This window comes from Salmo salar, chromosome ssa16 (assembly GCF_905237065.1).
Source record: "Salmo salar chromosome ssa16, Ssal_v3.1, whole genome shotgun sequence".
Taxonomy (NCBI): Eukaryota; Metazoa; Chordata; class Actinopteri; order Salmoniformes; family Salmonidae; genus Salmo; species Salmo salar.
Genome location: NC_059457.1, coordinates 39,343,201 through 39,368,224, shown reverse-complemented (window position 1 = coordinate 39,368,224; position 25,024 = coordinate 39,343,201). Strand labels below are relative to the sequence as shown.

The 25,024-nt window shown below is 44.9% G+C and overlaps 1 protein-coding gene across 1 annotated transcript; it reads left to right on the top strand.

The window, feature by feature from the left end:
* Positions 1-686: 686 nt before the first annotated feature.
* On the top strand, positions 687-24,821 carry hpln4 (Hyaluronan and proteoglycan link protein 4). The gene is made up of 5 exons (NM_001140445.1): positions 687-704; positions 6,499-6,619; positions 17,305-17,667; positions 21,439-21,741; positions 23,306-24,821. The coding sequence occupies exons 1-5, from the start codon at positions 702-704 to the stop codon at positions 23,686-23,688; spliced, it is 1,173 nt and encodes a 390-aa protein (NP_001133917.1). The 5' UTR covers positions 687-701; the 3' UTR covers positions 23,689-24,821.
* Positions 24,822-25,024: the final 203 nt, after the last annotated feature.

Sequence of the window (25,024 nt, the reverse complement as noted above, 5' to 3'; positions counted from 1 at the left end):
ATCCCGCTACCTCTCGCATGCTAAGCAAGCGCTCTACCATTTGAGCTAATTCCCCGGTTCGCAACTTTAGCTCAGATTAGGGTCATATACTACGTAGTTATTTTGTCCCCACCAGTGGTCAGTATTTGGTATCCTACTAAATTATAGTCTATAATAACTACATGCACACAAATCCACACTGGTTGAATTAGCTAATAACATTACATTAGCTACAATTACAATGTTTGCTTTTGGAAAACATTGCTAGGCTACATTTAATGAGTTTTAGGCTACTGAGTGGAACTATCACTGCATTTCTGAAACATTGTGTACCTGCTGGCACAATTTACCATGCCAATGTGACAGCAAATGCAACATTGTAGCACTGTTGTTCCCTGACTGTACCCTGAATGACAGCCTACATTGTAGTAAGATAGGACAGTGAATTGCTCTGCCGCTCTCTGATAGTGATTATCATCATTATACTTAAAATGAGTGAAGTGCGGGACAGTCTAACTAGCCCAGTCCTGCCCAGCGTCAGCAGTTCCCCTGCATTGACAAAATGAAACAGCTATAGGGCAGGAGACGGCAAGCTAACTGCAGGACAGAGAGAGAGAGAGGATGAGTCAAGTACTGCACCATATCATTAAAAGCCCAGCTCGAGCAAACGACATACGGCATATATAACTTCAGACAGACACAGTATTCTTGAAGAGATAATAATGGTAAGTGGGTGGATGGGTTGGCTCTGTGTCTGCGCATCATGCGGTCTTTTTTATAACTGCATGGGATATTACTGTAGCCTGCAGTAACCTTGAAGAGTTGCTACAGTACTGTAGCCTACTATTGCAGTACAGTGCATGATGAGGAAAGGGGGAGAGAAGGAGACTGGAGTGGCGCATGTAGGGTTATTTGTTCACAATGTGGTCAGCAGCATATTTGCATGTTCCTGTTATAGTCTATATAGAGAATTAAAATGTATAATATTGCAGAGGTGCCTAAAAAGGAATGTATTCTGCTGCAATAACAACCCTTTATTACATGAATTCTATTATTGTTGACTTTTTTAACATCTAAACATATGGAGGCTCTGTATGACATTGTATCCATATACAGTACCATTCAAAAGTTTGGACACACCTACTCATTCCAGGGTTTTTCTTTATTTTGACTATTTTCTACATTGTATAATAATAGTGAAGACATTAAAACTATGAATAAAATGACATTTTATTGGTCACAGACACATATTTAGCAGATGTTATTGTGGATGTAGCGAAATGCTTGTATTCAAATCAAATCAAATGTTATTGGTCACATACACATGTTTAGCAGATGTTATTGTGGGTTCAGTGAAATACTTCCTAGCGCAAGTGAGTAGTGTTCCATTATTAAAGTGGCTAGTGATTCCAAGTCTATGTATATAGGGCAGCAGCCTAAGGTGCAGGGTTGCGTAACCGGGTGGAAGCCGGCTAGTGATGGCTATTTAACAGTCTGATGACCTTGAGAGAGAAGCTATTTTTCAGTCTCTCGGTCCCAGATTCGATGCACCTGTACTGACCTCGCCTAGCGGGGAGAACAGGCCGTGGTTCGGGTGGTTGATGTCCTTGATGATTTTTTTGGCCTTCCTGTGACATCGGGTGCTCTGCGGTTGCGGGCGGTGCAGTTGCTTTACCAGGCGGTGATACAGCCCGACAGGATGCTCTCAATTGAGCATCTGTAAAAGTTTGTGAGGGTTTTAAGGGCCAAGCCAAATTTCTTCAGCCTCCTGAGGTGGAATTGTTGTTTCCTATCTTCACCAACTGGGGGTGGCTGTCAGGAAGTCCAGGACCTAGTTGCACAGGGCGGGGTTCATACCCAGGGCCCCGAGCTTAATAATGAGCTTGGAGGGTACTATGGTGTTGAATGCTGAGTTAAAGTCAATGAACAGCATTCTTACATTTGTATTCCTCTTATCCAGATGGGATAGGGCACTATGCAGTGCGATGGCGATTGCATCGTCTGTGGATCTATTGGGGCGGTAAGCAAATTGAAGTGGGTCTAGGGTGTCAGGTAAGGTAGAGGTGATATGATGCTTAACTAGCCTCTCAAAGCACTTCATGATGACAGAAGTGAGTGCTACGGGGCGATAGTCATTTAGTTCAGTAACCTTTGTTTTCTTGGGTACAGGAACAATGGTGGACATCTAGAAGCAAGTGAGGACAGCAGACTGGGATAGGAAGAGATTGAATATGTCCGTAAACACTCCAGCCAGCTGGTCTGCGCATGCTCAGAGGACATGGCTAGGGATGTCGCCTGGGCCGGCAGCCTTGTGAGGGTCAACACACTTAAATGTCTTACTCGCGTCAGCCACGGAGAAGGAGAGCCCACAGTCTTTGGTAGCGGGCTGCGTCGGTGGCACTGTGTTATCCTCAAAGCAGGCAAAGAATGTGTTTAGCTTGACTGGAAGCAAGACGTCGGTGTCCGCGACGTGGCTGGTTTTCCCTTTGTAGTCCGTGATTGTCTGTAGACCCTGCCAAAAAAGGTATTGTGCCTGAGCTGTTGAATTGCGACTCTACTTTGTCTCTGTACTGACGTTTTGCCTGTGTGATTGCCTTACGGAGGGAATACCTACACTGTTTGTATGCGACCATATTCCCAGTCGCCTTGCCATGGTTAAATGCGGTGGTTCACACTTTCAGTTTTGCGCGAATGCTGCCATCCATCTACGGTTTCTGGTTTGGGAGGTTTTAATAGTCACAGTGGGTGCAACATCTCCTATACACTTCCTGATGAACTCAGTCACCGTAAAACACACATGGAATTATGTAGTAACCAAAAACGTGTTAAACAAATCAAAATATATTTTATGTTTGAAATTCTTCAAAGTAGCCACCCTTTGCCTTGATGACAGCTTTGCACACTCTTGGCATTATCTCAACCAGCTTCATGAGTTAGTCACCTGGAATTAATTTGAAGGAACAGGTTAAAAGTTGTTAAAAGTTAATTTGTGGAATTTCTTTCCTTCTTAATGCGTTTGAGCCAATCAGTAGTGTTGTGACAAGGTAGGGTTGGTATACAGAAGATAGCCCTATTCGGTAAAAGACCAAGTCCATATTATGGCAAGAACAGCTCAAATAAGCTAAGAAAAATGACAGTCCATCATTACTTTAATTAAGACATGAAGGTCAGTCAATAATGAACATTTCTTTGAAAATTTTTTCAAGTGCAGTCGAGAAAACCATCAAACGCTATGATGAAACTGGCTCTCATGAGGACCACCACAGGAAAGGAAAACCCAGAGTTACTTCTGCTGCAGAGGATAAGTTTATTAGAGTTACCAGCCTCAGAAATTGCTGCCCAAATGTGACCGACCATCTTATGTAGCAAAATTTCAACTTGTGTTTATTGGATAAAAGCAGACACAGAGCTACAAAATGAAATTGCATACACAGCATTTGAGGGACAATGGGAAAGTAATTCTTCTTTGAAAGTTGATAAACTTGTTACCTCACTTTTGAGAAAATGGCCTTTGAATGTTTTGGTACCTACTGGAGAGGTCTTCTTTGTCTACACCCTTTCAGCATCGTTCACACCCTCTTAAGCATTAGCCCCACCCATCTCTTTAAGGGTTTATCCGAGAGTTCTGTCCTAACAACAACAGTCAAGCACTCATGCTAATTGGTTAACGTTGGCTAGCTTGCTATCTACTTCCAGACGCAAATGAGAGAACAGCTCACTGACCATTTTACTCGCCCTAGTATAGCTGGTTCAGCTGTTTTTATGTTATCCAGAGTGTTGTTGACTGCAACTGTGCTGCTGGCAAAAATGTAGGCTTTTTTTGCCAACGTTTTCTGACACCGGCCATATTCAATGGGTGTTTACAGTTCGTAAATTCGTCAGTTATTCTGCGCTCTGGCACACTCAGACAAGAGTGCTCTGAAATCGGAGTAGATAGCCAAAGCGAATTTACCAGCTACGTCTATCAACAGTTGTCGCAGTGACATTCTATTGAAATGGACACTTCCATAGTGGAGTCTTTTGTTAAGACATGTAGCTAACTAGCTCGCTAAACAATGAACCATAATCCAAACTCATAACGTTACTACCCTGCATGAATCTGCAGGTAGCTAACCAACCAGGTTCAATGTTGGCTAGCTAACATTAGGCTATAACTACCAAAGCAAATGGCTCTGAGATACGAATAATAAGATGATACACATAATGTAAGCTAGTGAGCCAGCCAGCTAATGTTAGCTAGCTAACAGTACACTTTAACTTGAAATGAAAATGACTTTCTGTCAAAATTAGAAACGTGTAGTATCTGAAAATGTAGCTAGCTAGACTATCTAACCCGTGTTCTGAAATCGGAGTCGATAGCCAGAGCAAATTTACCAGCTACGTGTATCAACAGTTGTCGCAGTGACATTCTATTGAAATTGTTACTTGCATAGTGGAGTCTTTTGTTAAGACATGTAGCTAGCTAGCTAGCTAAGCAATGAACCATAAGCCCAACTCATGACATTACTACCCTGCATGAAACTGAAGGTAGCTAACCAACCAGGTTCAATGTTAGCTAGCTAACATTAGGCTATAACTAGCAAAGCAAATGGCTCTGAAATACGAATAATAAGATCATACATGTAACGTTAGCTAGCGAGCCAGCCAGCAAATGTTAGCTAGCTAGGTAACAGTGCACTTTAATTTGAAAGGAAGACAACTTCCTGTCAAAATTAGAAATGTGTAATATCTGAAAATGTAGCTAGCTAGACTATCTTACCTGTATATCTCATAGATGGACGCTTCTCCCTGTCACAGATGCCATTGTTGCCCTTAGTTTGAAGATGTAATCTGGCAGACAGGTGTTTTCTCCATCTCATTAGCTATCATACTCTAATTCCTCTGATTTCAAAATGTGGTCCTCCAGAAAGTGGAGAGCAACACTTATGCAGTTCTACTACACAATGCACTTTTAAAAAAAGCAGTGTTAGACAGGATTAGCTACACATACACACCAGCTCAAATAGACAGAAGCGTGCTATATGGAATTCCAATCCGAACTCATCTCTCGGCATGTCCAGCCTACTCATTGTCGCAGCCAATCATGGCTAGTGGGGAGGATGCTCTTTTTTTATGTGGCTAAACCAACTAGGCTCGTAATTTAACAATTTTATTTGTATTTACAGATGACATACAAGTCTGTTATTAAGGCACATGAAAGTTCACATTCCAGAAGGTATTTCTGCTGTTCAGAGGAGACAGCGTGAATCAGACCTTCGTAGTTGAATTGCTGCAAAGAAACCACTACTAAAGAACACCAAGAAGAAGAAGAGACTTGCTTTGGTCAAGAAACACAAGCAATGGACATTAGACTGGTGGAAACCTGTCCTTTGGTCTGATGAGTCCAAATTTGTGAGACGCAGAGTAGGTGAATGGATGATCTCCGCATGTGTGGTTCCCACCGTGAAGCATGGAGGAAGAGGTGTGATGGTGTGGGGGTGCTATGCTGGTGACACTGTCAGTGATTTACTTAGAATTCAAGGTACACTTAACCAGCATGGCTACCACAGCATTCTGCAGCGATACGCCATCCCATCTGGTATGCACTTAGTGGGACTATCATTTGTTTTTTTACAGAACAATGACCCAACACACCTCCAGGCTGTGTAAGGGCTATTTGACCAAGAACGAGAGTGATGGAGTGCTGCATCAGATGACCTGGCCTCCACAATCACCTGACCTCAACCCAATTGAGATGGTTTGGGATGAGTTGGACCACAGAGTGAAGGAAAAGCAGCCAACAAGTGCTCAGTATATGTGGGAACTCAAGCCAGTTGGGAAAGCATTCCAGGTGAAACTGGTTTATAGAATGCCAAGAGTGTGAAAAGCTGTCATGAAGGCAAAGGGTTACTTTGAAGAATCTAAGTATAAAACATATTTTGAGTTGTTTAACACTTTTTTGGTTTCTACATAATTCCAATATTTCATAGTTTTGGTGTCTTTACTATTGTTCTACAATGTAAAACATAGTAAAAATAAAGAAAAACCCTTGAATGAGTAGGTGTGTCCAAACTTTTGGCTGGTACTGTATGTGTTCTACAGTACAATGAAGTTTAACTAATACTTCACCATATTCCAACCTTAACCTACATACACAGACTTAAATGCCCCCTTGGTCAAACCAATTGGTCGAACTAATTGTGTAATAACATTTCTGAATTACTTAATTGAGCAGCTTCATCACCTCGCTCTTTCTCCTGGGGTTATAACTTAGTGCCAAGTCCGGTGACGTTATAAGCCCTATTCCAGAATTGCTATTTCACATGGTGCAATGCACTCTCTTACCACTGCGTAATATAGCACATTATGTTCAGTTGCAGAATTGCTCATTAGTCATGTCCTTAACAAGATAGGAGTTGGTCCATCCTCCATGTTATATAGGCTAGCCATTTCAGGCCTTAGGAATGCCTAGCAGCACCATTGGGCACCACCATAACTCAAACTCAAATGTGTCCCTCTCTCTCCCTGCCTCCCTTGCAGCTCTCCTCACAGCCCCTGTTCCTGGGGACAGTGACCTGCTTGGTCCTAACCTTTGTCCTCTCTGTGACCTCCCTCCCTGCCGATGCTGAGAAGGGGAGGAGGAAAGTTGTTCATGTACTCGGTAAGATCTCTGACTTTGTCTCTATCCCCATCCCACACATATTGCTTCACTACATTCCGAGGTACGTAGGCTATAAAAATCCATCTTTCCAGAAACAAGTCTCTCACTTTTGCCGCTTGTTATAGACCCCCTTCAGCCCCCAGCTGTGCCCTGGACACCATATGTGAATTGATCGCCCCCCATTTATATTCAGAGTTCGTACTGTTAGGTGACCTAAACTGGGACATGCTTAACACCCCGGCTGTCCTACAATCTAAGCTAGATGCCCTCAATCTCACACAAATTATCAAGGAACCTACCAGGTACAACCCTGAATCCGTAACCATGGGCACCCTCTTAGATATCATCCTGACCAACTTGCCCTCTAAATACACCTCTGCTGTCTTCAACCAGGATCTCAGCGATCACTGCCTCATTGCCTGCGTGCGTAATGGGTCTGCGGTCAAACGACCACCCCTCATCACTGTCAACCGCTCTCTAAAACACTTCAGCGAGCAGGCCTTTCTAATCGACCTGGCCCGGGCAACCTGGAAGGATATTGACCTCATCCCGTCAGTAGAGGATGCCTGGTTGCTCTTCAAAGGTGCTTTCCTCTCCATCTTAAATAAGCATGCCCCATTCAAAAAATGTAGAACTAAGAACAGATATAGCCCTTGGTTCACTCCAGACTTGGCTGCCCTTGACCAGCACAAAAACATCCTGTGGCGTTCTGCATTAGCATCGAATAGCCCCTGCGATATGCAACTTTTCAGGGAAGTCAGGAACCAATATACTAAGTCAGTTAGGAAAGCTAAGGCTAGCTTTTTCAAACAGAAATTTTCTTCCTGTAGCACTAATTCCCAAAAAGTTTTGGGACACTGTAAAGTCCATGGAGAATAAGAGCACTTCCTCCCAGTTGCCCACTGCACAGAGGATAGGAAATACTGTCACCACCGATAAATCTACGATAATCGATAAGTTCAATAAGCATTTTTCCACGGCTGGCCATGCTTTCCACCTGGCTACCCCTATCCCGGCCAACATCTCAGCACCCCCAGCAACTTGCCCAACCCCCCCGCTTCTCCTTCACTCAAATCCAGACAGCTGATGTTCTGAAAGAGCTGCAAAATCTGGATCCCTACAAATCAGCTGGGCGAGACAATCTGGACCCTCTCTTTCTAAAATTATCCGCTGAAATTGTTGCAACCCCATTACCTGCCTATTCAACCTCTTTTGTATCGTCTGAGAACCCCAAAGATTGGAAAGCTGCTGCGGTCATCCCCCTCTTCAAAGGGGAGACACTCCAGACCCAAACTGTTATAGACCTATATCCATCCTGCCCTGCCTTTCTAAAATCTTCGAAAGCCAAGTTAATAAACAGATCACCGACCATTTCAAATCCCACCGTACCTTCTCCACTATGCAGTCTGGTTTCCGAGCTGGTCATGGGTGCACCTCAGCCACGCTCATGGTCCTAAACGATATCATAACCGCCATCAATAAAAGACAGTACTGTGCAACCGTCTTCATCGACGTGGCCAAGGCTTTCGACTCTGTCGATCACCGCATTCTTATTGGCAGACTCAATAGCTTTGGCTTCTCAACTGACTGCCACGCCTGGTTCACTAACTACTTCTCAGATAGAGTTCAGTGTGTCAAATCGGAGGGCCTGTTGTCCGGACCTCTGGCAGTCTCTGGGGGTGCCACAGGGTTCAATTCTCGGGCCGACTCTTTTCTCTGTATATTTTAATGATGTTGCTCTTGCTGCTGGTGATTCTCTGATCCACCTCTACGCAGACGACACCATTTTGTATACATCTGGCCCTTCTTTGGACACTGTGCTAACAAACCTCCAAACGAGCTTCAGCGCCATACAACACTCCTTCCGTGGCCTCCAACTGCTTTTAAATGGTAGTAAAACTAAGTGCATGCTCTTCAACCGATTGCTGCCCGCACCCTCCCGTCCGACTAGCATCACTACTCCGGACGGTTCTGACATAGAATATAACTACAAATACCTAGGTGTCTGGTTAGACTGTAAACTCTCCTTCCAGATTCACATTAAGCATCTCCACTCCAAAATTAAATCTAGAATCGGCTTCCTATTTTGCAACAAAGCCTCCTTCACTCTTGCCGCCAAACATACCCTTGTAAAACTGACTATCCTTCCAATCCTTGACTTCGGCGATGTCATTTACAAAATAGCAAATGCAAAATAACAAACTCCCTACTCAGCAAACTGGATATAGTCTATCACAGTGCCATCTGTCTTGTCACCAAAGCCCCATATACTACCCACCACTGCCACCTGTATGCTCTTGTTGGCTTGGCCTCACTACATATCCGCCACCAAACCCCCTGGCTCCAGATCATCTATAAGTCTTTGCTAGGTAAAGCCCTGCCTTATCTCAGCTCACTGGTCACCATAGCAACACCCACCCGTAGCACGCTCTCCAGCAGGTATATTGTACTGGTGATCCCCAAAGCCGACGCTTACTTTGGCCACCTTTCCTTCCAGTTCTCCCCAGTTCTCCCCTGGAACGAATTGCAAAAATCTCTGAAACTGGAGTCTTATATCTCCCTCTCTAACTTTAAGTATAAGCTCTCAGAGCAGCTTACCGATCACTGTACCTGTACACAGTGTCACAAACCGGCTCAAAATTCATAACAAAAAGGGAGACAACGTGGAGCTAAGGAATAACAAAATATATTTATTAACTAAAATAAACTAAATACAATTAACAATGGTGTGTGTATTCAGTAATCAGTAGTATAAGTGAGTGGTTGCGTGCATAAATGTGATAATGAGGGGTGTTGAAAGGTGCCAACACAAACAAACAAAAACAGCCACAACCCAAAATCTATCAGTGTCTGCATGGAGAGAGTCTCCTCAATGAATGGGACACACCCGAGCCCAGGTGTGTCCCATTTCGCTGACGATCCTCCAGGCTTCGCCCACCGACATCCTATTGAGGATAACAAGAGCAAAGAGAAAGAATTCGGCAGACAGAGTGGGAGGGTCGTCACACCCCCCCACCCGCCCCATAAAACCGGGGACCAGACCAACAAGGACCCCGGAACACCATACCAGTCACACAAACAAATTGACCCAGCCTCTGCGTCCACTTGCCCCAGCCAACCTCGTCCTCCCCAGACCTCAGCAACCTTTGCGGACAGGAAGCAACCTTTAAGAGGAAAGAAGAAAACGAGACCGGAAGGGAACAGACAGGAGCGACAGAACAGGACAATACCAAACACAAAATAACAGTGGTCAGTCACGTGGACATTCAGGAACAGGGCGCACGAGAGAGCACGTCAGCAATGACATTATCAGTCCCTTGGATGTGCCGCACATTCATATGGAATGCTTGGCCGCACCCGGACAGACCGGAGACAACCCTGTTCATAAGTCGCTGAAAAGTGGCAGGTGCATTACGCAGGCCGAAACTCATAACTGAATACGAGTACAGACCAGAGGGTGTAATAAAGGCAGAGATTTCACATGCCCTACTCATCAGTGGCACCTGCCAATAGCCCTTTAACAGGTCAAATTTGCTCACAAACTTAGCTGCTCCTTCTTGATCAACGCAGTCCTCCATCCGAGGAAGAGGACATGAATCTGGCTTAGTGACACTGTTTACCTTACGGTAGTCCGTACAACATCTGTTTGTCCCATCCGGTTTACTGACCAAGATACAGGGAGAAGCCCAAATGGAGAAAGAAGGCTCTGCTATTACATTTACATTTACGTCATTTAGCAGACGCTCTTATCAAGAGCGACTTACAAATTGGTGCATTCACCTTATGATATCTAGTGGAACAACCACTTTACAATAGTACATCTATATCTTTTTGGGGGGGGAGGGTGGGGGGGGTTTAGAAGGATTACTTAATCCTATCCCAGGTATTCCTTAAAGAGGTGGGGTTTCAGGTGTCTCCGGAAGGTCGTGATTGACTCTTACTCTCCAGCATGTACCTGACCTCAGCATCCAGACAACGCAGTTCCTTTTCTCTGAAGAAACTATATAGAACCGCTGACGAATGGGGTCAGCATCTCCAATGTCAATATCGTTCTATTGAGTTTGTACGTGTAGGTGTCTCAGAAAACAAACCTGGAAATCTCCGAATCAGACCAACCATCTCTTTCCGCCCATCAACAGGTAGATGAGCGAGAAGGCTGTCTAAAATATCCAGTGTCTCTGAATTTTTCAATCTACCCTGCAGTATGCAATCGTCGGGACCAGGAACATCTTCCTCCTCATGCACGGACCTAGTATGACAAGAACCCAGGGAATAACGCTATCGGCCAAAAGAACAGGTTTACCGTACACGGTAGACTCCCACTGTTCAGCCTCAGAGGAACGTGCATAATAGGGTTTTAACAAATTTACATGGCACAGTTGGTGTGCTTTTCTCTGTTCTGGAGAGGCAACTAGATAGTTTTGCTCAGTGTACTGGCGCACAACCGTATATGGACCTTGAAACTTGGCTTGAAAAGGAGAACCAACAATTGGCAGCAGAGCAAGAACATGGTCACCTGGATTAAAGTGACGAGGCTCAGTTCGCCGATCAAATATGCCCTTCATCCTCTCCTGTGAAGATGATAGCTTCTCTTTAGCATTTCACCAGCGGCGTACAGGCGTCGCCGGAAATCACACGTAAGTTAACAGGGACTGAGGGGGCCCGGGAGACTTCCAGTCATCCTGGAGAACACACCCTATGTCCAAACACAAGGTCAATAGGACTGAAACCCGTGCTCTCCTGTGAAACCTCCCTAGCGACTAACAGTAACCAAGGCAACCCCTCCTGCCAATCCTTATCCATCTCAGTACAATGAGCTCTCAACAAGACTTAAGTGTTTGATGGAAATGTTCCAGTGCTCCTTGACTTTGCGTGTGATAGGCGCTAGACAAACTGTGTTTAATATGGAGCTGTTGGAGAACCTGACCAAACAGATTAGAGGTGAAATTAGATCCTTGATCACTCTGAATGACCTTAGGGATTCCAAACAGTGAGAAAAACTGAGTCAAAGCTTTTAGCACAGACTTAGTCGTGATAGACCGGAGAGGATAGACAGCAGGAAACCTAGTGGTCTGACGCATCACAGTGAACAGGTAATTACTACCCTTATTAGAATGAGGCAGAGGACCAACACAGTCAATAATCAAATACTCAAAAGGTTGGCTGAGTACAGGAATAGGAAACAGTGGTACCGGCTTAATAGCTTGATAAGGTTTACCAGTTAATTGACAGGTGTGACAAGTTTTGATGAATTCAGAAACATCCCTCTTTAACCTAGGCCAAAAGAAATGTCTTAATATGCGATTGTAGGTTTTCCTCACACCCATATGTCCAGCAACGTCATTGTGGGAAGTTGTCAAAACCAACTCACAAAGCTTAACTGGTACCACAACCTGACTAATCGCCTCCCCCAGAAAACTACCATGAGACACCCACTTTCTCATCAGGACATCCTCTTGGAGAAAATAGCCATGGATGACATCTCCCAACTCTTCACAGGTACAATTTGGTCACGCAACTCTTCTAATATGGGGTCAGCCCGTTGCGCCTTGATTAGATCGGAGCGGGGTACAGATAACGGGATAACAGGGAAAGTAGTGACAGATTTCTTTCTGGCATTCTCGTTAGCCGGCGCAGTGACCAGGTCGCCACGGCTCATAGAACGCGTCACTGCACACGCAGAGAACACCTCTGGGAAACTCTGCAGACTCTCATCAGGAATCCCTACAAATGACGGCTTAGTGGAAACCACTAGAGATGGAAACACGACAGGCCATACACGCTCACCAGCCAAGTTATTCCCAAGGATAACGTCGATACCCTCAATAGGCAACGAAGGACGCACCCCCACAACAACCTCACCTTTCACCAGTCCACAATCCAACATCAGTTTATGCAATGGAACTGACAGTGTTCAAACCTATTCCCCTAGTTAGAACACTACTCCCCGAATCAGTCTCAGCAGAGAAGGGTAACACAGACTCCAACACAAACGATTCAGAGGCACCTGTGTCTCTGAGGATCTTCACTGGCACTAGGTCCTTACTTCCTAACATAGACACAAAACCCTCCGTAATGAAAAGTAAATAGTCTGGGTCAATATGGACTTTCACATGCCCCTGGGCATGAGACAATGTGTCAGGAGTGAACTGATGTGGAACAGGCACAGCTAACGCCGTAGGGTTAGATTTAACATAAGCACACATACTGAATTTACCCCTAGCCATGAGAACCGGACATTAGTTTTTCCAATGACCCGAACCTTGACAGTAGTGATACTCTTGACCAAAGTCAGCTTTACCATGGGAGTCAGGCTCAACCCTTGTTGAATGAAACTCTGCCCGTGAACCAAAGTATCTTGGTGAGCGAGGCCCAAATCGCTCCGAACGCCCCCACTCACTCCAAATACGGGGCTCTGCAAAGGCACTTTTGTGAGTCAAAACATATCGTCCAACAAAACCGCAGCTTCAGCAACAGTCTTTACCTTTCGCTCGTTAATGTATGTGGCTATATGATCAGGGATTGTGTCCTTAAATTGCTGTAGCATAATCAGATCACACAGCCCTTGGAAAGTCATAACTGCAGAGGTGGAACACCAGCGATTAAACTGTGAAGATAACTCTCGTGCAAACTCATACTATTACAATGTTATTATTATGTTACATACAATAGGCTATTGATACATCTCTCCTCACATGTTTGGATGTATTCTGTAAACAGGTCTCAAAGTTCAGCGGTCGGTAACAAACATTTCAGAGTGCAGAGTTCCCAGCCCACAGTCATAATAACCAGCGGTCATGGCTAATTGTAGGCCTTGTGATGTGCTCACAATAAGCGGACTCTTAGAAAAATAATCAGTCTGCTGTGTTGCTCAGTAACACTGAGAGAAGAGCACTCACACAAAGCCTAGGAGACAGCATGGCTGTCAATGATGCAAACCAGGGCTACATTTAATTCCAAAAAGTTATCTCCTACTCTCTGCTCTTGTTCACTGCCTCACAAATCTGAAACAACTGGGTAGGTGTAAGTTATAGCTCCACCTACACGTCATATTGATTTCCAGTCCTAATAGATTTGTGAAGTGGAGTGAGTGAATACGGGTGTAGGGGTGGGGTGGGTACAACTCTCTGTAATGAAACACAGCCCAGGCCTTGGGGATTCAACTGGCCTAACAAAACAAGAGCTGTGTTCGAATACTCATACTAACCACACTAACCGTACTATTTGTGATGTGAATTGAGTATGTAGTATGCTTATTGGTCATCGTATGGATATAGTTAGTATGCCAAAAGTTCCCGGATGTCGAATTAAATTCGCAAAAATATGAAGTATACACACAGAGGACACCTGTTTCCGTACTTTAGGGCCCATAATGCAATTCTTCTGCAAATGGGTGCGGCTTCACCTCGTTTTCAGATTTGATGAAAATGGAGGAAAATATGCAGCCGAAGTCCAACGAGGGCGGATACAAATTCATTGCTTTAACTAATTATGGCAAATGTTGAGCAATGTAATAAAATAATGACTTTTCAAATAAGTTACCTTACACGTTATGTTGGCTGGCGATTTGTTAGATACGCTGTCCTTACGAATCACATAGCATATCATTACAGCAGTATGTACTGGTATGTTAGCTAGCTACCTAACGTTAGTTGGCTATTTATACATCAAACTTGCCAGTATATTAACTATAGGATATCTAACTAACTACCCAACTTTTATTTACTTTATTATTCCCGTCATTCTTAGCTTACCTAAATGGTATAGTCATCATTCTCAATGGACATTCAGGTGCTTTCGTAAATTCGCTCTGGCTATCTACTCCGATTTCAGAGCACTCTCGTCTGAGTGTACCAGAGCGCAGAATGAATTTACGAGCGCTCAACACCGGTTGAATATGGCCGGTGTCAGTAAACGTCTTCAAAAAAGCATAATTAAATTGTTTCCAGCAGCACAGTTACAGTCACCAATGCTCTGGATAACATGAAAACTGCCTAACCAGCTCTGCTAGGGCGAGTAAAATGGTCCGAGTGATTTCATTTGTGTCTGGAAGTAGATAGCAAGCTAGCCAACGTCAGCTTGAGTACTTGACTGCCAGGCCAGAACGCTCAAATCAACCCTACTCCTCGGCCCGAGGAGTTTATAAACGGACAATCTGACAATGCTCTGAATTTATGAGCGCACTCCAGATTGAATTTAAGAACACAACCGAAGTCGTAAAATGTCTAACTAGTAATGTTTTAGGCTAACTAGTTAGCAAGAGGTTGCATAGCAACAGCATCAACCTCTGGTAGACAGGCAAAGAGCTAGTATATTCAACTGAAAGGATACAGTTCGGTTACAGTATAATAAAATGAACTAATAGTATATAGTATGTCGTATACACTCATTAATTATGTAGTATACAGTATGTTAGTACGGGTATTCGAACACAGCTCAGAAGTTCTTTCTTCGATGATGTAGTAGGCAGTGCCAGTGACACAGAACAAGGCTTGCTGGGGTCTGGTCTTGATGATGAAACACACGTCTCTCAGGTGACACATCTCCTCAGCCCATTGGCCCCCACAGGGGAAACAATAGGCTTTGTAGAGAGAAGAAGATAGGCTTTGTGGATCTTCCTTGCTCACATACTATCTAATTATATACACTTTCACTATCCTGATATTTTAACTAAAGTTTGGGTGGTTCCCATAACTGTAGCAGTAGTCCCTATATACAGTGCATTTGGAAAGTATTCCGACCATTTTACTTTTTCCAGATTTTGTTACGTTACAGCCTTATTCTAAAATGGATGAAATCATTTTATCCACCTTTATCACTCTACACACAATACCCCATAATGACAAAGCAAAAACAGGTTTTTAGAAATGTTTGCAAATGTATTACAAATAAAAAAATGGAAGTATTCAGACCCTTTACTCAGTAATTTGTTGAAGTACCTTTGGCAACGATTACAGCCTCGAGTCTTCTTTGGTATGATGCTACAAGCTTGGCACACGTGTTTTTGGGGAGCTTCTCCCATTCTTCTCTGCAGATCCTCTCAAGCTCTGTCAGGTTGGACGGGGAACGTCGCTGCACAGCTATTTTCAGGCCTCTCCAGAGATGTTTGATCGGGTTCAAGTCTGGGCTCTGGCTGGGACACTTAAGGACATTCAGAGACTTGTCCCGAAGCCACTCCTGTGTTGTCTTGGCTGTGTGCCTAGGATCTTTGTCCTGTTGGAAGGTGAACCTTCACCCCAGTCTGAAGTCTTGAGCGCTCTGGAGCAGGTCTTCATCAAGGATCTCTCTGTACTTTGCTCCGTTCATATTTCCCTTGATCCTGACTAGTCTCCCAGTCCCTGCCACTGAAAAACATCCCCACAGCATCATTCACTGTAGGAATGGTGCCAGGTTTACTCCAGACGTGACACTTGGCATTCAGGCCAAAGAGTTCAATTTTTGTTTCATCAGACCAGAGAATCTTGTTTCTCATGGTCTGAGAGTTCTTTAGGTGTCTTTTGGCAATCTCCAAGTGGGCTATCATGTGTCTTTTACTGAGGAGTAGCTTCCGTCTGGCCACTCTACCATATAGGCATGATTGGTGGAGTGCTGCAGAGGAACTCTGGAGCTCTGATAGAGTGACCATCGGATTCTTGGTCACCTCCCTGACCAAGGCCCTTCTTCCCCGATTGCTTAGTTTGGCTGGGCGGCCAGCTCTAGGAAGAGTCTTGGTGGTTCCAAACTTCTTCCATTTAAGAATGATGGAGGCCACTTTGTTCTTGCGGACCTTCAATACTGCAGACATTTTTGGCACCCTACCCCAGATCTGTGCATCAGCACAATCCTGTCGTGGAGCTCTACGGACAATTCCTTCGACCTCATGGCTTGGTTTTTGCTCTGACATGCACTTATATAGACAGTTGTGTGCCTTTCTAAATCATGTCCAATCAATTGAATTTTTCACAGATGGACTCCAATCAAGTTGTAGGAACATCTCAAGGATGATCAATGGAAACAGGATGCAGCTGAGCTCAATTTCGAGTCATAGCAAAGGGTCGGAATACTTTTGTAAATAAGGTATTTCATTTTTTTTTTTATAAATTTGCACAATTTTGAAAAAATCTGTTTTGGTTTTGTCATTATGGAGTATTGTGTGTAGATTGATGAGGGGGAAAAGGTATTTAATCCATTTTAGAATAAGGCTGTAACATAACAAAATGTGGAAAAAGTCAAGGGGTCTGAATACTTTCCGAATGCACTGTAGGTAAAGTACAGGTACAGGTCAGCTCAAGGGTGTCATATTCGGTCTTCAATGAGGCACTGAATTTTATTTTTCCTTGCCGTTAAAATGTGCAAAAAATGTCCTCTATCCATCTTTTAGGGAATTGTCAGTGCTCCCTGACTGCCTAGCTTTCATTTATGTGATTATTAGCGAGCTGGACACAGTCAAAAAACTGTGTGAATGTAGGTCCATTATAATTTCTACAGAGTTTCAATTTGGTTTTAGTCATTTTAAAGTATATTGAGTTTTTTTCCCTGCCAAAAAATACAAAACATTTAATAATTATTATGATTATGTTTTACTCAAACCACCTGCAGGCCGGACTGGACCCCCTTGCGGGATCAGATCATTGATAAACATAAGTCCTCCCAACCTTACCTCTCCTGACCATTCTTCTTCCTTTACTGTCCCTCTCTGTGTCCAGAGGATGACACTGGGGCAGTGATCGTTCAGACCGCCCCTGGTAAAGTGATCACCCATCGGGGAGGCTCCATCACCCTGCCCTGCCGCTACCACCACGAACCCGAGAGCTCCGACCCCAACCGCATCCGCATCAAGTGGACCAAGGTGACGGATGCACTGGTGTTTGAGGACGTGTTTGTGGCGTTGGGCCTCCAGCAGAGGGTGTTCGGGTTGTACCGGGGTCGTGTGTCCCTAGAGCAGAACGGACCGGGGGACGCATCTGTCATCATCCACAACGTCACTTTGGAGGACTATGGACGCTACGAGTGCGAGGTCACCAACGACATGGAGGACGATACGGGATTTGTCAACCTGGATCTTGAAGGTCAGGGGTTAAGGTTGAAGGGTTCATGTCAAATCACATTTTATTTGTCATATGCTTCGTAAACAACAGGTGTAGACTAACAGTGAAATGCTTACATATGGGCCCTTCCCAACAATGCAGAGAAAAAAATTATAACATAAGGAATACATACACAACGAGTAATGATCATTTGGCTATATACACGGGGTACCAGTACCGAGGCGATGTGCAGGGGTACGAGGTAATTGAGGTTGACATGTACATATAGGTAGGGATAAAGGGACTAGGCAACAGGATAAATAATAAACGGTAGCAGCAGCGTGTGTGAGTTTTAAGCTTTTTCGGCAGGATAGAACAGCGGCCTCTGGTAAGACAATGGGAGGCGGCCTATGCATATTTGTAAACAACAGCTGGTGCACGAAATCTAAGGAAGTCTCGAGGTTTTGCTCGCCTGAGGTAGAGTATCTAATGATAAGCTGTAGACCACACAATTTACCAAGAGAGTTTACATCTATATTTTTCATAGCTGTTGTCACGCCCTGACCTGAGAGAGCCATTTTTCTCTGTTTGGTTAGTTCAGGGTGTGACATGGGGTGGGCATTCTATGTATTGTAATTCTATGTTGGTTTTTCCTTTGATTGGCCTAGTATGGTTTCCAATCAGAGGCAGCTGTCTATCGTTGTCTCTGATTGGGAATCATACTTAGGCAGCCCTTTTTCCCACAGTCAGTTGTGGGATCTTGTCTTTGTTTGGTTGCATGTATTTTTGCACTACAAAGCTTTTCGTTCGTTGTGTTGTTTATTGTTTTTTGCTGGTTCACCTTTAAAATAAAATTTGATGAACCCAACTCATGCTGCGCCTTGGTCTACCTTTAACGACGAACGTCACAGCTGTCTGTTTACCCCTGCAGACCGAGGCTGGCACTAAGACCGCACTCAATAAGCTGTATACAGCCATAAGCAAACAGGAAAATGCTCATCCAGAGGTGGAGCTTCTAGTGGCCGGGGACTTTAATGCAGGGAAACTCAAATCAGTTTTACCTCATTTCTATCAGCATGTTAAATATGCAATCAGAGGGATTGACCACCTTTACTCCACACACAGAGACGCATACAAAGCTCTCCCTCGCCCTCTATTTGGCAAATCTGACCATAATTCTATCCTCCTGATTCCTGATTACAAGCAAAAACTAAAGCAGGAAGCACCAGTGACTCGGTCAATAAGAAAGTGGTCAGATGAAGCAGATGCTAAGCTACAGGACTGTTTTGCTAGCACAGACTGGAATATGTTCTGGGATTCTTCTGATGACATTGAGGAGTACACCACATCAGTCACTGACTTCATCAATAAGTGCATCGATGACGCCGTCCCCACAGTGACCGTACGTACATACCCAAACCAGAAGCCATGGATGACAGGCAACATCCGCACTGAGCTAAAGGGTAGAGTTGCCGCTTTCAAGGAGCGGGACTCTAACCCGGAAGTCTATAGGAAATCCCGCTATGCCCTCCGACGAACCATCAAACAGGCAAAGCATCAATACAAGACTAAGATTGAATCGTACTACACCGGCTCTGACGCTCGTCGGATGTGGCAGGGCTTGCAAACTATTACAGACTACAAAGGGAAGCACAGCCAACGCCTGCCCAGTGACACGAACCTACCAGATGAGCTAAATTACTTCTATGCTCGCTTCGAGGCAAGTAAAACAGAAACATGCATGAGAGCACCAGCCGCTCCGGACGACTGTGTGATCACGCTCTCCATAGCCGATGTGAGTAAGACCTTTAAACAGGTTAACATTCACAAGGCCGCAGGGCCAGACGGATAACCAGGACGTGTACTCCGAGCAGGCGCTGACCAACTGGCAAGTCTCTTCACTGACAACCTGTCCCTGACTGAGTCTGTAATACCAACATGTTTCAAGCAGACCACCATAGTCCATGTGCCCAAGAACACTAAGGTAACCTGCCTAAATGACTACCGACCCGTAGCACTCACGTCTGTAGCCATGAAATGCTTTGAAAGGCTGGTCATGGCTCACATCATCACCATTATCCCGGAAACCCTTGAATAATGTCCAAACAGATCCACAGATGATGCAATCTCTATTGCACTCAACACTGCCCTTTCCCACCTGGACAAAAGGAACACCTATGTGAGAATGCCATTCATTGACCAGTTCAGCGTTCAACACCATAGTGCCCTCAAAGCTCATCACTAAGCTAAGGACCCTGGGACTAAACACCTCCCTCTGCAACTGGATCCTGGACTTCCTGACCGGCCACCCCCAGGTGGTAATGGTAGGGAACAACACAGCCGCCACGCTGATACTCAACACGGGGGCCCCTCAGTGGTGAGTGCTCAGTCCCCTCCTGTTCTCCCTGTTCACTCATGACTGCACGGCCAGGCACGACTCCAACATCATCATCAAGTTTGCCGATGACAACGATGAGTCAGCCTATAGGGAGGAGGTCAGAGACCTGGCCGGGTAGTGCCAGGACAACAACCTCTCCCTCACCGTGATCAAGACAAAGGAGATGATTGTGGACTACAGGAGAACACGCCCCCATTCTCTTCGACAGGGCTGTAGTGGAACAGGTTGAGAGCTTCAAGTTCCTTGGTGTCCACATCACCAACAAATGATCATGGTCCAAACACACCAAGAGGGTCGTAAAGAGGGCACGACAAAGCCTATTCCCCCTCAGGAGACTGAAAGGATTTGGCATGGGTCCTCAGATCTTCAAAAGGTTCTACAGCTGCACCATCGAGAGCATCCTGACTGGTTGCATCACTGCCTGGTATGGCAACTGCTCGGCCTCTGACCGCAAGGCACTACAGAGGGTAGTGCCTACGGCCCAGTACATCACTGGGGCCAAGCTTCCTGCCATCCAGGACCTCTATATCAGGCGATGTCAGAGGAAGGCCCTACAAATTGTCAAAGACTCCAGCCACCCTAGTCATAGACTGTTCTCTCTACTACTGCACGGTAAGCGGTACCGGTGTGCCAGGTCTAGGTGCAAGAGGCTTCTAAACAGCTTCTACCCCCAAGCCATAAGACCCCATGAACAGCTAATCAAAGGGCTACCCAGATCCCCTTTTACGCTGCTGCTACTCTCTGTTTATAATCTATGCATAGTCACTTTAACTCTACCTACATGTACATATTACCTCAATTACCTCAACTAACTGGTGCCCCCACACATCGACTCAGTACCGTTACCCCCTGTATATAGCCTTGCTTGTTATTTTACTGCTGCTCTTTAATTATTTGTTAATTAAATTTTCTATTTTTTACTTACATTTTTTTTTTCATAACTTCTTAAAGCATTGTTGGTTAAGGGCTTGTATGTAAGCATTTCACTGTAAGGTTGTACCTGTTGTATTCAGCGCATGTGACAAATAAAAATGTATTTTATTTTATTTGTTCAGGGTCCTGTTGGTTCCAGACTTGGTGCATCGATACCGCTTGCCATGTGGTAGCAGAGATAACAGTCTATGCCTTGGGTAGCCACAGTCTTTCACAATTTTGCAGGGCCTTCCTCTGACACTGCCTGGTATAGATGTCCTGGATGACAGGGAGCTCGGCCCCAGTGATGTATTGGGCTGTACTCACTGCCCTCTGTAGCGGTTAGATGGGTTATGTGTGGTGTAAGACCTCAGTCAAATGAGGACAGAAATGAAGTATTTGAAAATGTAACAGGCAGAATGGAGTTAGTGTTTCTCAGCTTTCACAACATTAGTAACGTGTCCTCATAGTTCAGTATCTCTCTCTCTCGCTCTTTCCTCCAGGTGTGGTGTTCCCCTACTACCCACGGGTGGGGCGCTACAAGCTCAACTACCACCAGGCTGAGGATGTGTGTAAGGAGCAGGATGCCATCCTGGCCTCCCATGCCCAGCTCCACAAGGCCTGGCTAGAGGGCCTGGACTGGTGCAACGCAGGCTGGCTGGAGGACGGCTCTGTCCAGTACCCCATCTCCCACCCCCGGGACCAGTGTGGCCGCAAGGACACCCCTGCAGGGGTACGCAACTACGGCTACAGACACAAAGAGGATGAGCGCTACGATGCCTTCTGTTTCACCTCCAACCTCAATGGTGAGTGTGTGGTGTGTGTGGGGTCCTTTCCATGCTTACCTTTCTTGAGCAGATGAGATATATGAACATTGATTGGTGACGGGTAGATTCCCCAGATATCTTTCCACCGTATTGCCTCTGCTCTGACTATACAGTGTTTTCAGATCTGTGCAGACGAAGGGAAGGAGATGAGGCAAGGTGTATTGAGATGCAGCCGGAGTCCACAGCAGCGATAGGAGCCTGTCTCTGATCTCTGCCTGTGATCCCCTAACCTTGTGTTGATTCCGCCCTCTTAAAAGGGCCACAGGGTCTTCTAGCTGTGTTTTTATCTCCTCTCCTTTGATTTCCATCAACACTTCCACACAGCCGTGGCAGGGGGAGAAGCCTGGTTCTAGGGCTCAAAACAAATTTGGGAGCACTGCTGCTACACTGATGCTCTACTGTACAAGAACTCGTCATGACAGAATTATCCATCTGCTGCCAGGGAATTGAAACATTCAATTTGGAGAATCTTGATTTATGGGTACAGCCGTTGAGTGCTACGGTAAGATTGTGACTCAGTCGGCAAAGAAATAACAGCATTGGATGCATTCCGAAACAAAATAGATTTTCAATTTTTTTACTTCTCCTGAGACTGAATAAAAGTAATGATTTTCTTCCTGTGAACATTAAAGTAAGTCATTATGTCAACAATATCTGAGCATCTGCCTAGTTAAATAAAGGTTAAATAAATCAAATTAAAACAAATCTGAACTAGAGAAGATAAAGTACACAGTAGCCATAGTGGAACATTAACCTGGTACTTCATAGTGGAGACCTAGCAGTCTCTTCATTGCATTGAGTTAATTACAGTCAACAGACAGTCTGGCCTGAGATGTGGGCTATCTTCAGGAGTAATGGTAGGGGATACTGTTGCACTGACCAGCTGGAAGATATTAACACAGTAGCCTTTGGGGAAATATGAGACAATATTCCTCCCTAACAGGCATCAGCCACATAAACAAACGCAAAATCGATAGCTGCTGGCAGCTGCTGGCAGCCATAAGGCTGCTGGCAGACATTCTGTGGAAGAAAACTACCCTGTGTTTTCTAGGGTTGCATTTTTATTTCTCTGTAAAAACTTAACTCAGCTTCATTTTAGCTCAAATACTTTCTGCAATCATGATTCCAATTCTGTAAATTCTGGTAGGTGAGAAGTCTTCCGAGTGCAAGATGAAAGTAGAAATTGAAGTATTTACTGTCCACCGATGCTGTATTGCTTTTCGATTTTGAGCAGCTGCCCAGACGGATGTTTGGTTGATTAGAGATTGGGAACACATTCTGCAGGCGAGGTATCAGACTGGTCTCGACCATAAGAACTCAGGATCTCTCCCCTCGGGAATCTGCTGCTGTCTCATGTGGTTCTCTGTCTTTCTTTCTCTGTCTCACACCCCTGGCAATTTCTCTCCTTGTCTGTTCTGGCTCCCTCTGTCTGTTTCTCTCTTTATCTTTGTCTCTTTCTCACTCACTCTCTCACACACACACTTTCCTCTGTCTCTCTCTCTCTCTCTCTCCTCTCTCCCATCCCCTCTCCTCTCTCCTCCAGGTAAGGTGTATTTCCTGAAGCGTTTTAAGAAGGTTAACTATGCTGAGGCAGTGAAAGCGTGCCTGCGTGACAGCTCAATGGTGGCCAAGGTGGGTCAGCTCTATGCTGCCTGGAAGATCCAGCTGCTGGATCGCTGTGAGGCCGGCTGGCTGGAGGACGCTAGTATCCGCTACCCCATCGTCAACCCACGCACCCGCTGCGGAGGGCCCCAACCGGGGGTCCGCCACCTGGGCTTCCCCGACTTGAAGTTCCGCCTCTACGGGGTTTACTGCTTCCGCAAGAACCAAGAGAATGTTAATGTTGATGTAGTTAAGCTGACACAGCGCCAAGGGAAGAGCAGCAAGGACATCCCCATGAACACCACCTCCACAAGAACCATCTAGAGAGAGACTGAGAGGAGGGTTTATTAGGATCACTGCTGCTACAACATAGCTCCATCCATTGCTTTAACTAAACAATGTTGCTGAACATTACTGACAAGACATGCTAATTTGCAGCAGGATTCACCAGAAAGAGAAGGTAACAGCGTGGTTCAGTTAGGGGCGGAATCTTTATCTCCGTGATTTCTCTTGTCTTAAATGAGGTGGCAGTCATGTTGAGGTTGGTTTGTGCACCCACCATTGTCTCAGAGAGGCTTAGCTAGTAAATGCAGCAGATCATCATTTCTCAGGCACATCAGGATTAGAAAAATTAACGCCATTGTTTACTATGCGTCTATTAGAGACATGGAGAGAGACCACAGGCATGATGGGGGCTCAGACTTCACAGTGTGTTCTGTGAAGTCTGTGTTGCGAAAAGCACTCGACTTTAACAGTGCCAGCCGGAGAGAGTCACATTAATTAGCGGGCGGGTGAGACAGAGACAGATCATTAATTTACTATGTCTGTCTGACTGTAATGAATGCAGCGCATTAAGCGAGCCCCTGATTAGCAGATACTGATGATGAGCTTTAAAGCAGACTACTATCATGCCTAATCTATCTGCAAATGTTGCCAGGTGCCAGAATGATGCCCAAGCGTTGCCTGGCATGGCAGAGCACTGCTTAGAGGTGCCCTTTGAGTTCTACTGCGGCCCCAGTCGCCCGCCTCTATCCGGTTGTCATGTTTGGGTAGAGCCATCTGAAACGTTTCTCCTTAGTAACTAACTAAGTACTGGCAACCGTACCAGAGCTCAATAAACATAGTGAATGTTGCACTTTTAATTAGATATATTTTATGACGAAATGGTTAGTCTATAGCAAGCATGTTTTACCTGGAGCTAATTTTAGTAACTGAGGCTGAACTAACTGAGCTATGTTATAGCTGCTTTAATAGCTGCTTGATTACCTCATGTTTCTATGCAGCCATGGCCATTGATTGCACTATTTGTTCAATTGTGAAAACCACAATTTAACCGTGTCAGTCATTATCTTGATGTATGAATTGTATCTATAGTGAGGGCTATATGCTGAAGCTGTGATACAAAAGTAATAAATTAGATCTTGACAATGTTGTTCATTAAAACTGATTCTGTGAGATTCTGTTTTTGCATTTTCGTCATCTCTAATGTATCTGGTCTTTAAGTGTTTGTTTCTGAGTAGCACTGTGAGTGCAGGCTTTAGTGGGAAAACACTTGCTGCACTGTCAACACAACAGAAGTGAACATGTAATTTCCATAGCAACAGTCTAAACAAGCCCATATCAAGTTTGAGGCAAACTAACAACATAAAACAATCCTTCT

Bases quoted from the DNA above. Each gene is read 5' to 3' on its own strand.
- hpln4 (NM_001140445.1), top strand. The intron at 17,668-21,438 runs GTCAGGGGTTAA...TCTTTCCTCCAG, and splicing joins TGTCAACCTGGATCTTGAAG to GTGTGGTGTTCCCCTACTAC. The intron at 21,742-23,305 runs GTGAGTGTGTGG...TCTCTCCTCCAG, and splicing joins TTTCACCTCCAACCTCAATG to GTAAGGTGTATTTCCTGAAG.